The sequence below is a fragment of the Astyanax mexicanus genome, chromosome 2 (assembly GCF_023375975.1).
Source record: "Astyanax mexicanus isolate ESR-SI-001 chromosome 2, AstMex3_surface, whole genome shotgun sequence".
Taxonomy (NCBI): Eukaryota; Metazoa; Chordata; class Actinopteri; order Characiformes; family Acestrorhamphidae; genus Astyanax; species Astyanax mexicanus.
The window spans coordinates 46,382,661-46,397,233 of record NC_064409.1 but is presented as its reverse complement, the minus strand read 5'-3'; the positions used below and the strand labels follow the sequence as shown (position 1 = coordinate 46,397,233).

Sequence of the window (14,573 nt, the reverse complement as noted above, 5' to 3'; positions counted from 1 at the left end):
GGCAAGAAAAACTCCCTCAGAGCTGAAGGAGGCAGACACCATGGGAGAAACCAGGGCTCACATGTACCTTTTTGTACCTATTATCCTATTATCACATGTACTATCACATGAACTATCAAGAATAGTATGTAAGGTGGGTTAGAAAATTTCAGAATTTCTGTAATATCGTGATATTACTTTAAGGCCATGTCCCCCACCTTTATTGTAAATGAAGCATTACTACTGATGAGTTCAGAAAGTAGATTATGTTTTATTTATATTAAAATATAACATAATCTAACTCTTACTTAGTTACACTTCCCTTCTCTCGGCATTCCTCTGTTTCTCCCTTTCTCCCTTAAACACATACACACACACACACACACACCTACACACACACACACACACATATACCACTGCTGATCTGCAGTTCTCTCTCACACAAAACTAACACCAGAACGTAGCTCGGTTACTGTAATCATGAAAGAGATTTCCCACTCAACACACACATGATATAAATCCTCATCCATCTGCATCTTATATGATCAGCTTTATGATCCAGGAGCTCTAAATCTCTTCTACTCTCTGTGTAGTTTATCCGGACTCTGGAGGCTCGTCCAGACTTCAATGCGAGGGCTAAGGTGTACTGTGCGTCTCTGCTGACTGTGGCTCTGCATGGAAAGCTGGAGTACTACACAGACATCATGAGGACTCTGCTGCTCGGGCTAATGGAGGAGTATGTGCAGAGTAAAAACCCTAAACTGATGCTACGCAGGTAAGAGAGCGCAACACACACCCCACTTACAATAAATACACTTACAATCAGACTCTGTCTGCCTTACACCAAATGACTTTTACTAAATTTCACTGTCAAAGACAAATTCTCACTGTTGGAATAAAATAAGGTGAATCTGGCCAAAGTTGTAGCTCCTCCCAACATCTCTATAGTTTGATGTGATGTGGTCCAGATTACGAGGTCTTTGCATTCTAATAAAATCAGCATTTAATCAAGGTCCTTAACAGGATTTGGACTGTAAATGAACTACAAGTGTAGGTGATAGAAATCCTTTTTCTCTTTAAAAAAATAAGTTAATTCCTATGGAGCCCCGAAGGCAGGGATGTCCAAACTACAGGCACAAACTACTTTTTTGGAGTGGCCTGCGAGGTATTTTAGAAACAAAATGAAAGTTGGCCCGCTATTAAGCAGATTTTTATAATGTGAGATTCAAAGTTTGAACGCTAGGTGTCATAAAACGGGCCAAAGAGTTAAAAAGCTGTGAGTGTACAGTTGTTGCGCAAAAAACGAGCCAAAGAGTTAAAAAAACTGTGAGAGTGTACAGTTGTAGTGCAGAAAAAGGGGCCCAAAGTGTTAAAAAGCTGTGAGAGTGTACAGTTGTTGTGCAGAAAAGGAGCCAAAGAGTTAAAAAGCTGTCAGTGGACAGTTGTAGTGTAGAAAACGAGCCAAAGAGTCTAAAAGCTGCGAGAGTGCTCAGTTATAGTGCAGAAAACAAGCCAAAGACTTAAAAAGCTGTGAGTGTACAGTTGTTGCGCAGAAAACGAGCCAAAGAGTTAAAAAAATGTGAGAGTGTACAGTTGTAGTGCAGAAAAAGGGGCCCAAAGTGTTAAAAAGCTGTGAGAGTGCACAGTTGTTGTGCAGAAAATGAGCCAAAGAGTTAAAAAGCTGTCAGTGGACAGTTGTAGTGTAGAAAACGAGCCAAAGAGTCTAAAGGCTGCAAGAGTGCTCAGTTGTAGTGCAGAAAACGAGCCAAAGAGTTAAAAAGCTGTGAGTGGATAGTTGTAGTGTAGAAAACGATCCAAAGAGTCTAAAAGCGGCGAGAGTGTACAGTTGTAGTGCAGAAAATGAGCCAAAAAGTTTAGAAACTGAGCCAAAGAAGTGTGCTCATTTTGTGAAAAAAAAAATGCGTGGCCACGACTTATTAAGGCATGGGAACGAAATCCTAAGGTGTGGGACGAGATAATTAAGGCGTGGGAACTAGAGACTTATGCACGGGAACGAGATAATTATGGCATGGGAACGAGATCATTAAGGCATGGACACGACTTATTAAGGCATGGGAACGATTTTGATTAAATCTAGCTGGTGAATAATAAATCTTGCTTTTCTGTAAATTAATGCCCATAACTTAGACTGAATATTACATCAAATCTCCTTTAACCCAAGAATAATCTTTTGTTAGAAAATGGAAAATGGTAAATTGTTTTTTTTTTTTTTCATCTAAGAATGAATTATTCTTATATTTTGGGTCTCTTTGAGCTGATTGGCTCAGACACAGACAGTATACTGACCCATTTACCTTCCTCAGGTAGTCATATTGTGCACAACCCCTGAGAGCTGCTCGCTTTATTAGCTGTGAAACAAAAGGACCTTCTGGCCACGCCTTAATGGATATGATTAATTAACTTATTCCTACACCTTAATAAGTCGTGGCCACATCTTAATTATCTCATTCCCATGCTTTAATTATCTCAATCCTACACCTTAGGATCTCGATCCCACGCCTTAATTATCTCATTCCCATGCCTTAATTATCTCAATCCCACACCTTAGGATCTTGATCCACTTAATAATTTCAGATCAGTAACAGGAATCAACCCAAATTCTGCCTGTTTGAAAATAGACACTGGACACTGGACAAATGTTATTTTTTTAAATGAAGTTCAGGAAAGTACAGATTTTATGATTTTTATTATTTCATTGCAAAGTATTACATGTACATTGTGAATTTCTTTCTTTCTTTTATTATTAGCTGTTTTTCTCAAAAAGCATCTGCACACTCAAACAGCTGTTTCCAAAAGCTGCTTCTGTTCGTGCTTCATTGTTCAGCAGTTTCTAGTACATTTCCACCAGAAGCATGATGGGAGATCATCTCTAAACTGCACTCTTTCAAGTAGTGACCCTGCAGGATTTGCAGTCTTTTCTCTGTGCTTTTCTCTGTGAGAATGCTTCTACAGGATCATAGTGAATAGTACAGTATTGGCTTACTATTCCTGAACATCTGTGCAGCAGAGGATGATGATATGACAGGGGAAGTGAATAACATTAATTATCTTGTTACAGTGACACCTGTCAAGCGATAGGCAGCAAGTGAACAGTCAGTTCTTGAAGTCGATGTGTTGGAAGTAGAAAAAAGAGGCAGCGGAAAAACAGGGGATTAAAATAGGATCTGAGTGACTGTAACGAGGGCCAAACTGTGGGGAGTGGGGATAGGCGTGTGGGTCAGAGCACGTCCAGCATGATAGAGCTCGTGGGGTGTTCTTAAAATGTAGTGCAGAGAAGAAAATCATAATAATCTAACCCAGAATGCCTTTCTCTTCATTTAGACAGGTTGTGGTGCAAATGGAACACAAGCTATTTAGACTAGTGGTGGTTGTTACGCGGGCCAGACGAGATGTAGACATGCGCAGGTACTTAATGTAGAGTTTATTAGCAAAATGGTAAAACTTACAAGAGTTACGAGGGGCAGGCATGGTAAACAGAGCAGCAATAAACAACGTACCAGATAGTTCACTAGTTCAAAACAGAGCAAGAAGGCAAGACAAAGTAGTAATTAAAAAACAAAGCAGGGTCTGCACCAAGAGAAGCTAATAAACAAAGCGCTAGGCTAAAGAGAGATCAAAACAGAAAAACAGGTTGTAAATAAAGTACATTTCAGTTTAATGTAATTCATTATACTTCTGAACTACTTATTTCCAAATATACTTTTGTACATTTTTAGCGAAGTGTGTTAAAAACAGCTGTTACAATAGCTCACTCAAAGTGCAATGTATCATGTAACGTTTTAGAAAGTAAATTAAATTACTACATTTCTAAAATTTAAAGTACATTTGTAACACATTGAAAATTGTAGTACAGTATATTAAAATATATTTTATACCCAGTGAAGCATACTAGAAGTGTTCTACTTACAAAAGACGGAAACAAAAAGCACATTTGTACTCTAATATGAATATATTTAACATCAAGTCTTAGTACATTTCTAATATACTCTGTGTATAATAGTGATACAGTTGTAATAATTTAACTGTAAGCATATTTAAAATATGGGGTTACATACATTAAGTAGTATGTTTAAATGTTACTTAAGCATATTTAAAATAGTTCCATTTTAGTACAGGTAACCACACTTAGCACAATTTAAGTAAGACTTTTGTAATATTTTCATACAATTAAAGAATAATAAGTACAAAAAAAGTTGTTTCATGGTAGTACTCTTTAAATATATTAATTAATAATGCTTAGTATACTTTAATCTATTTTTTTTCAGTAGAGAACAGTGAGAGATAAAGAATAAGGACAAGAAAAGTAGCTAGAGGGACAGGGGGGACAAACAAGATTACAGTTACCGAAGCAATACTCATACTCCCACGTACTACACTTCCCAGAATACCATGAAAATCCAACTGTTGCAGCTTACAGAGCGGTATGTGTTCATGTGAAGTTACCATAAATTGTATGATCATGTATTTTCCAATGTTCTGCTTGCACTGAGCTGTGACCCTGTACCATATTACAGTATGAGTGGTATGAATACACTATGGTATGAATACAGTATGAATGGTATGAGCATTTACTGTGCCTCAACGAAGAATAATCAGTGAAGTAGTGAAAGGGTCATGGCTACCAACTGTGACTTACCTCACAGTTTACAGGGTTAAAAGGATCTGTTCTTAACGTCTTTGTGCCAGATACCACAGAACACATTCAGAGGTCTTGTGGAGGTTTAAATGTTAATGAATTAAAGCCATCCCTTTTGAAGAAATGTTTCTATTCCTATTATTCTTGTTCTGTACATATATTTCTCCCTTAGAGAAAGAAACGCCTTGCACTGTTTCCTTCTCAGCTGCTTTGCCAAACCTCCCCTCATGAGCTCAGATTAGGGATGGATAACAATAGCCCTGGCTCTGCCATGTTCACCATTATTTTTAGCCATTTGTTGATCTGCCACTCTTTGCTTGTTTAATTATAATTCTTCTCAATCAGCCGATGATCCACAGTAATTATCCCCCTCTCTGATTATCCCATAAGTGTTCATTAGCTGCTAATCGCTAACATTTGGAGCATTTTGAGGTAAAAGAGCAAACAGTAATTGGCTAGAAAACAAACGTGTGTGTGTGTGTGTGTGTGTTTGTGTGTGTGTCTCTGTGGGTGTGCACCCGTGTTTTTCTCCTGAAGGTCAGAGACAGTGGTTGAGAGGATGCTGTGTAACTGGATGTCCATCTGCCTCTATCAGTTCCTGAAGGTAATTCATGCTTTGATGCATCAGTATGCGCGGAGAGTGAACATGCAGGCTCTTCAGTTTGCACTTACTTAACAAACCACTTTAAAGTACTCTACTTCTCCATATATATGCTATACAGTAGCAGTCAAAAGTTTGGACACACCTCTTCTCATTCAATGTGTTTTCTTTCTTTATTTGATTTATTTACATTATAAATGTAATATTGAAGACTATATATATATATAGTATATATGTATAGCGGACGCAAATGCAAGTAATATTTATTGAAATAAACCAAAAACAGCAACTCAGAGTACACCTTAGCTTTTTTTTCTTTATATAATTTTATTTCAAATTTTTCCCATTTTCTCCCCAATTTACACGGCCCAATTTTCATTAGGACTCCCCCTATTACTAGTGATGCCCCAACACACCAGGAGGGTGAAGATTAACACATGCTTCCTCCGATACATGTGAAGCCAGCCACTGTTTCTTTTCGAACTGCTGCTGATGCAGCGTTGCCGAGTAGCCAGCACACTCGGAGGAAAGCACAGCGGCACGGCTTCGATACATCAGCTCACAGATGCCCTGTGCTGCGGACATCACCCTTTAGTGATGTGGGGAGAGAGCGCCATCTACCCACCCAGAGGGAGCAGGGCCAATTTTGCTCCCTCTGAGTGCTGGCAGCTTGATGGCTAAGCTGCATGAGCAGGGGTTCGAACCTGCGACCTCCTGCTCATAGTGGCAGCGCTTCAGACCGCTGGACCACTCGGCGCAATATACGTTAGCTTTAAAGTTAAATTGCTGCAGCTATTTAGTACCACTTACTTTTCCAGCCTTTTGTTGCTGCCATCAAGAATCTAAAGCAGGCGGGCGGCCCACAGGCCAGATGTGGCCCGCAAGCATGAAACATCTGGCCCGTGAGATGGTTTGAACTATAATGAACGATAATGAAAATTAATAAAATATAAAATGCTTCTCTGGTGAGCTTTTGTTTACATTCCTCCCCTGTGTCTTTGTCACGCTCGGCGTGATTTTAGTTTCCGCCCATTCTCGTTTTTCCTCCCGTTCTCGGGCTCTCTATCTGCTTATAAGGGCGTTTTTCTCAGCTGTAACTCAAAGTTCACTAGCTGGGGCAGCGTAAGTGTATTGGACCGTGACCCTGACGACACGGGTTCCTTCCCGCGTGACCAGCAGTATGTTTATTTATTTATTTACTTTTTCTCTTTTCTTGGGTTTGCCTGTATTGAGATCAACTGTTCTGCAATTGGGTTCAACAACCCTCTGAGTTGGAGAGCTAGTCTGTAGCACTCCATCCCATTACACTTCATTTTCCAAAACAGAATTTTTTTTTTTTTGTGGTCCGCCACGTAATGGTTTGGAAAATTATTATATTATCTTTTTTTTTGTTGTGAATGACGTATGAGTCTAAGAAAGAATAAATACATAATTCATCATCATTTTACACAGCATGTCAGCTTTTTTTCTGGAATTGGGGTTGTATAATAAAGGTAATAAATATGTAATATTCTCGTAAGGAATAAAGGGGTATATTTTGAAGGGATTTAGACAGCTACATGCTAGCTACATTAATCTACTCTCACTTTTTCTTTCGGCCTCATGTGCGTCACCTTTAAACTATTAATGGCTGATAAATCATGTATTTAGCCCTGATTACGACGATCATAATTGGCATATTGAATAAATGTCAAGTTTCCTTGAGTGTGTGCAGGTATTAGATTAGATGTCAGCCAGCTCTAGAGATGGGAATACTAGCTCAAATCCTTGGCAAAGCTTGTGTGAGGAGAAAGTAAATGGCGAGCTGAGAAATGGCGAAGTCCTGATACATTCCACACTGCACTAGATAGACTGCCTGTTCTATAATTAATCAGGTTCAGGGCTGGAATCCTCCTCCAGGTGTCAGCAGGAGAAGAGCAGATGACTGGAGGTGGAAAATAAAGAGCAGGTTTATAAGAGGATGTGTTTGCATTGTTTTTTTATATGTTTGCAGGACTCTGCTGGTGAGCCACTGTATAAACTCTTCAGAGCCATTAAGCACCAGATAGAGAAGGGTCCAGTGGATGCACAGGTGAAAAAAGCCAAGTACACACTCAACGACACAGGCTTGCTGGGCGATGACGTGGAGTACAGTATGCTGGTAAGGATGGGCTGTGTGTGCATGTGTTAGTTTGGGGGTGGAGGTGTTTTTTTTCCTGTGTTTAGTAGTGGCATAAAATGTTTTAATATGTCAAGTGTCTCACACTGCATTCATTGAGTTTACAGATCAGCCTAAAAAATGAAGTGGATTATTCTACCCAGTTTTTTTTTTTACAGGAAGTGTAATATTTCATCAGAACAAGTGTAGTTCATGTGTTTGGTTTTTTTTTGCAGAAAAAAAAATTACATTTCCATTAAATTATTGCAGAAGAGCTCTGTTTGACACTGAGATGAATTAAAAAGCTGCTACAACTCAGTTTAAACTGTGAGCTGCTGTGAAAGAGTCTGCACAAACTCACAGCATGTTGATCATTAAAAGAAGAAAAATGTTACCAATAGTATTTGGACTCAGTCCAAGACAGAAAGTACATTTGGGTGAGAGGACTGACTGAAACCAAGTACAAACGAATACTACCGAATCCAGCATGTATAATAACACTAATGAGATCACACTGGCCATTTAACATAAACATCAGACAAACATTTGACTTTACACAGTTAAATGTATGATTTTACAACAACCAGCACAATACCACATGATCAATGATAGTTTGGTTATACGATTGACTACAAGCTTCTCCATTAACAGACAGGTCTTGTAGATGGTCTGTTCCAGCCAAGGATGTCAACTTAATTACTTAATTACTTAAAAGTGTAACCTCCGCCTTGTTACAATATATAAAATTCTACATGTGCCAGTATTAACACAGAGCAAACTCTTAGAATTAGACACCAGTGATTAAAAAACAGTTTAGCAGAGAAAAATGAGATTGAAACTAGGGCTGTGCCATATCGTATCGAACACAATACATTTTTGAATATCGTGAATGAAATTATATCCTGAAATATCGTGCCATATTAGAAAAAAATCTTATTTTTTAAATATTTCAGTTAGGGATGTGCCATATCATACCGTATGCAACAATAACATTTTATTTTTATTTTGTAGCAGAAGTGTATTCTTGAATTTTTTTATATATATATAATTCAATGTTTTGTCATATCGCCAACAGTATTGTTATCGCAAAAATACCATGAAATATCGTAATATTGTTTTAGGGCCATATCGCCCACCCCTAACTGAAACTGTACTGTTTTGTCATTGAATCATATGGGGATGAGCAGAGCTACATGTTATACTGCAACCAGCCAGCAGAGGCACTATACCTTATGCAGCTATGAAAAAAAATAGGAGACCACTTCAGTTTCAGATTCAGTTTCTCTGATTTTGCTATTTATAGGTAAATGTTTGAGTAAAATGAACATTGTTGTTTTATTCTTTAAACTACAAACAACATTTCTCCCAAATTCTAAATAAAAATATTGTCATTTAGAGCATTTATTTGCAGAAAATGAGAAATGGCTGAAATAACAAAAAAGATGCAGAACTTTCAGACCTCAAATAATGCAAAGAAAACAAGTTCATATTCATAAAGTTTTAGAAGTTCAGAAATCAATATTTGATCGAATAACAAAAATTCAAGCATATATATTCCAGAGGTTTTCGATGTGGTAAAATCAAAGAAAATCATAATTTTTAAGTGGTCTCTTATTTTTTTCCAGAGCTGTATCTTACAGTTGGTTTTAGTTAACTGATATAACATTTATTTTAGTTCAATTGATTTATACATTTTTAGCCAAACTGAGACTCAAGCAAGTGTTGTATAGTTTTTATCTCCTATAGTTTTCACCTATATTTCATTGTTGCATAGTCACTGTTTTTATAAATGACAAATTATTGATTCATTTCATGGTGGATTTTCCTTTCTATGGGAAATCTCCATTCAAAATGCTCTGTAGTCCAAGGCTTAGGCTTAATCTCTGTCTGGGAAATTTCCCTATAGAGTTTAAGGTTTAAAGTTTAAGTTTATCATTCAGGCTAATAGCATTTGATCTGTTCCTCCAGACCCTGCAGGTGCTGGTCCAGGGAGAAGGTCCTGACATTACTCCAGTGAAAGTGCTGGACTGTGACACCATTTCTCAGGTGAAAGAGAAGATCATTGAGCAGGTGTACAAAAACCTGCCCTACTCTCAGAGGCCCAAAGTGGAGAGCGTGACACTCGGTGAGGCTGCAACACAGAACAATAGAGAGAACATTTCTGGAGTTTTATGCCTTTAGGCTACGTTTTCTTTGGACCTGCTGTGAATTCTAGTGTTATGAATCACCGGCTCCTTCAGATATTGTTTTTGTGCTGGAAATCTATATCTTGCTTCCATAACTTTTGAAAAAAATGGAGAATGTCTGTGATACGTCGATAAATCAAAAGACAGCCAGACTTTATAAAAGCAGATTGTTTTTGTCTAGCATACCGCATTTTCTCAAATCCTTAGCTGGTATGTATCTATGAAAAGCATGAATAATTTCATTTGAACCATTTAAAATTGATTTGGGACAAATGCCAGCATAATTCAATCCAGTATTTCTGCTCTTCCGCTGCTAAGGGGTTGATCCCTCTCAATAGTCAGGAACACATGCAGCATATGAATCATTACACCCCTTGTCTGAGCACTGTATGATAAGTCTGAGTCTCACAATCATTCTGGATGAGGTACGACTGGGGCAGAGGCGTGCAGTAGTGAAATACAAGGTTATCCACAGTTTGCTGCTCTTTCCATAACATATCTGCCACTCATGTGTCTGCACTGTCACATGATTGAGTGATTAGCATTCTCAGCTGAGTGCTGCTGCTCTGACAGTGTTGTATGCCTGGTTGTTTGAGTAGATGTAGCAACAGGCTTTATACAAAGGGCACTGGGTCCTTTAGTCCTGCCTCACATAATAACAGAGAAAGACACGCTAGACTGAGGGTGACTACGGAAAAATAGTATCTAATAATATAGAAAAGAAGACTGTGTTACAGGTTCTGTAGAAAAATGGTAAAAGCTAGTTTTTCTACTGTTATCATTTTAACTCAACACACCATTAGGAGCTTTCAGTCATTTTTTCCAGCTTCACTTCAATACCGTGAACTGTCTGCCCCTCACAGAGTGGCGTCCTGGCTCGACGGGGCAGATTCTGTCTGACCTGGACGTGACTTCTCAGAAAGAAGGCAGATGGAGACGCCTTAACACGTTAGCTCACTACAACGTGAGTATCACTCCTGAAAGCACTCTCACAACATCAACTTCAACTGAGGCATCTTCAAGTTTAATAATTTCAGACCTACTGTATTTTACACACTATAAGGCGCACCATATTATAAGACACAGTCTGAATGAATATCCCTTTTTTTGTCTGTTCTCATACATAAGGCACATTTTAGGTGACTTTAAGTGACAATAGTAAGGAACAAGGGTGTCACTGAGTAATCTACACAGATTTCTCTCCTGAAAACTGTTTATTTCGGTGAATAAAGAGCTTCTGTTTATTTACAGTAAGCTTAGATTTCCAATATTTTCAACAGCAGGGTTAGCAGCAGCGCTAGCCACAGGTAGCAGCAGCCCTAGCCACAGTTAGCAACGCTTAGCGCTAGTAAATGTCGCTCGACAGCACTACACTGAGGAACCTTGAGTAACCCATGCAAACCAGAGTGCTATCAGCTAGCGGTTTCTCCCATGTATCTTGTTTTAACATTGTAAACACGCAGACTACAGTCTGATATTCTAGCCTTTGAACACAAAAAGAGCTAGCGCATTAGCGGCTAATGCTAATACTGCTCTGTGCTAGAGAAGCTTCACTGAAACTCCTTTAGTACGCTGTATTTCTCCGGTGTGGCTCACCCATTGCGTATTTTGCACTAGAGTGCAATAAAGAGTTTCTGTTTATTTACAGTAAGCTTAGATTTCCAATATTTTCAACAGGGTGGTTAGCAGCAGCACTAGCCACAGTTAGCAACGCTTAGCGCTAGTAAATGACGCTCGACAGCACTACACTGAGGAACCTTAAGTAACCCAGGCAAGCCAAGGTGATGTCAGCTAGCGGTTCCTCCCACGTATCTTGTTTTAACACTGTAAACACGCAGACTACAGTCTGATATTCTAGCCTTTGAACACAAAAAGAGCTAGCGCGGTTAGCGGCTAATGCTAATACTGCTCTGTGCTAGAGAAACTTCACTGAAACTCCTTTAGTACACTGTATTTCTCCGGAGTGGCTCAACTATTATGTATTTTGCACTAGAGTGTAATATAATGCTCTATGGATGTTGTCCAATACTGTATGCAATCGTTGTATTGTTGAGTTTATAATAGTTAATTAAGCAGTTTTACATATTTTATTTGAGAGGTAAACTGTTTGTATTATGGTATCTATCACATGGAAAATTCCTACAAAAGACCAGCATTAACATATATAAAGATAGCCTACACTTGGTATTTCTATTTTAAGGTGAATGAGAATGGATAAAATCCAGTACAAAAAGAAAATTGTAAAAAAAAAATAATAATAATAAAAAAAAAACAGTTTGAATAACTATTTTTTGATTGAGTAAGTACATTGCAAGTTCAGTCAGAAAGAAAAAAACAATCATTAAATGTGGTACCCTGTTTATTTTGTTGTGTGAAGCCAATTTTTATTTATTTAGTGTGTGTGTGTGTCTGTATACTATGTGTGTGTGTGTCTTTCAGGTTCGAGACAATGCCACGTTGGTCCTCTCCAGGCTCATGCACACACAGCAGTCGTACTACCAAAACCATGACAACCACGAGGAGAGTAAGTAGAAACAGTTTTTTTTTTTTAAAGAACATCATATTTTTGTGGATTTAAATATTACTGGTTGTTGATTTGCATGCACGTATACACTGGTATGTACACACACCGCCGTGGATCAGTAGCAAACAGATGAAACGGATGGACACCTGCTCACTGGGCTCACATAATCCCTTCTCCTCCCTCACAGGAAATGCCTTGCTGGAAGATGATAAAGTGTTCCATCTGGTCCGACCAGCAGACGAGCTGGACGAGATGAAGTCCAAGAGAGGCAGCATAAAGGACAAGTCCATGACCAAAGCCATCACAGAGATCTATCTCACACGCCTGCTCTCGGTCAAGGTAGACTCCAGTCCTGTGTTCACCCCAGAAAAACACAAGTTCAGCATCAAACATACAGAATCCAGAGACAAGGTTGTAGTAGAGTTTCATCCAAACAAGGACCAGCATTAAATCTGGTGCAACAAACAAAGAAACGGAGAATTTGTGACTTATTCATGTCATTTGTCTGTATTATTTATTTTTCTGTATATTATCACATCATATTACATAACATATTTTACTTTAGTAGTAACACAGGTAGTATGTGTCCCATACAGCTGAATGGGCATACGGTTGTGGGTTACTTACTTACTTATTGACTTACTTACTTACTGACTGACTTACTTACTTACTTACTTACTTCCTTACTGACTTACTTACTTACTTACTTACTTACAGAAATTCCTTAGTGTGTAGTTAGATGAATGTCTGGTTAGTGGGTTGTTGGTTGGTTTTTACTTCCAAGATTAGTTAGAACATTTAATTTTATTGTTATTTAGCTAGAATGTTTAATTACACAATTCGTGAAATTACACAATGAATTACATTCTGTAATTACACTATTACATGCTATACGGCCACTAATATGTTTTCACGGAGCTTTTGAATATATCTACACTGATGGGTGTGGTGGTCTGGAAGTGAGGTGTATTCAGGTAAATTCTGGTGTATTGCTACCTTGGTAAAATAAAACACAGGTGCGCCACTGACTGAATACAACCTACAACAGACAACAGTCAACCGTCAAACATTAATCGCTATCTTGGCAGCACAGGTACGCTGCGCATGCTCAATGCACGTACACCCCACAGACCCAATTTTTACATCAACAAAAAACTGAAATCTTAATAAAATAGCATTCCTGTTCCTTTAAATCACCTATGACCTTCACAGCATGAACAAGCAGGTCAGTTTCCTCTGCTGAAAAGCGCAGAAGAGCTGTGCCATTAAAATAGCAATCTGCTAGTCAAAATAGTCAAAAGTTTGGGAATGGCAGAAGAGACTCTTATTTAAAACCACACTCAGGATTAATAAAGACGAAATAGTATGTGCCTTTTGAATGTTCTAGCTGAACAAGGAATACTTTTCCTGTTGTTACGATAGCAAAGACACACTGACATGCCCTAAATCAAGCTGCATAGTGCATGGTTTACGGTATACCTATAGATCACTAAAAGAGGGCCCCATGACATTTTAAATGTTTAATTTTTCTTATTCTTGCTGCCAAATATGACTGTTTGTGTTTTTGTATAACTAAAATTATATGTTATTAAACTAATATTAAAATATATTCTTTTTACATGCATCAGTAGTACAAGTTGAAAGTAATATAAGCTAAAGTTTAGAATCTGCAATTTATACAGAATTGTCTACTTGTTTTAATAAGCTATTTGTAAGAACTGTAATTATTATTACATTTTAGAACAGTCTTTCTTTTCCTCAGCTAATGGGGATTACTTACAAACATTTCACACTTCATGAATGCCCTTCAGCGTCTGCTCGTATGTGCAATCTCCAGGGATTGTTTCCAGCGATCGAAGCTTGTCAGAATTTTATATGGCCGGTTTGTGGAAACGCAGTCCTGTGTGATTGGCTGTCTGATGTGTATTTATGTGTCCTCTGCAGTAAATTGGGCAATTAGCAGAAGCTTCACCTTAGGCTGCATTAAGTGAAGGTTTGAAACACAGCGGAGTAAATAAGGGAAGAGTCTTCGCCGGGGACCGTGTGTGTTCTAGTCTGTCTCGCGCTCGCCGCAAATCAATATATTTTCAAGGCAGCTGTGCATGAGCGTGCTGGATACCTCTGGCATAAAGATTAGCATGGCCTTCTGTTGAGTTTGTGAGGGTTATGGCCATCTGACATTTTCACAGCTTGACAATCATGCAGTGAAATGTCATCATTTTCCAATATGTCATGATATTGTTTCATGGACACAAGATGTCGCGTTTATGGAAGCAAAACAATGTTTACTTTTTTAAATTAAAGTCTTGTTTTTTTCTGAAATTGGTTTTAGCACAGCGCATGTCATTATTGCATCATCTAATAACGGATATAGAGCTTTAATAGTGTGTAGATATAGTGTGTGCTGCTGTGTGTGAAGTAAATTGCTTTGTCTTCACTTAAACCTAAAGGGGTTCTTCTGTCTCCTTCGTGTCCTTTGTATCCTTTGT

General features: G+C 38.3%; 1 protein-coding gene across 1 annotated transcript in view; it reads left to right on the top strand.

The window, feature by feature from the left end:
• Nucleotides 1–14,573, top strand: part of plxnb2b (plexin b2b) — a 295,240-nt gene that overhangs the window by 267,737 nt on the left and 12,930 nt on the right. Inside the window, exons 25-31 of the mRNA XM_049474378.1 lie at nucleotides 573–754; nucleotides 5,174–5,240; nucleotides 7,231–7,377; nucleotides 9,343–9,499; nucleotides 10,424–10,524; nucleotides 12,000–12,084; nucleotides 12,272–12,423. Coding sequence (XP_049330335.1) covers nucleotides 573–754; nucleotides 5,174–5,240; nucleotides 7,231–7,377; nucleotides 9,343–9,499; nucleotides 10,424–10,524; nucleotides 12,000–12,084; nucleotides 12,272–12,423 — 891 coding nt within the window. The remainder of the gene's footprint in view (nucleotides 1–572; nucleotides 755–5,173; nucleotides 5,241–7,230; nucleotides 7,378–9,342; nucleotides 9,500–10,423; nucleotides 10,525–11,999; nucleotides 12,085–12,271; nucleotides 12,424–14,573) is intronic.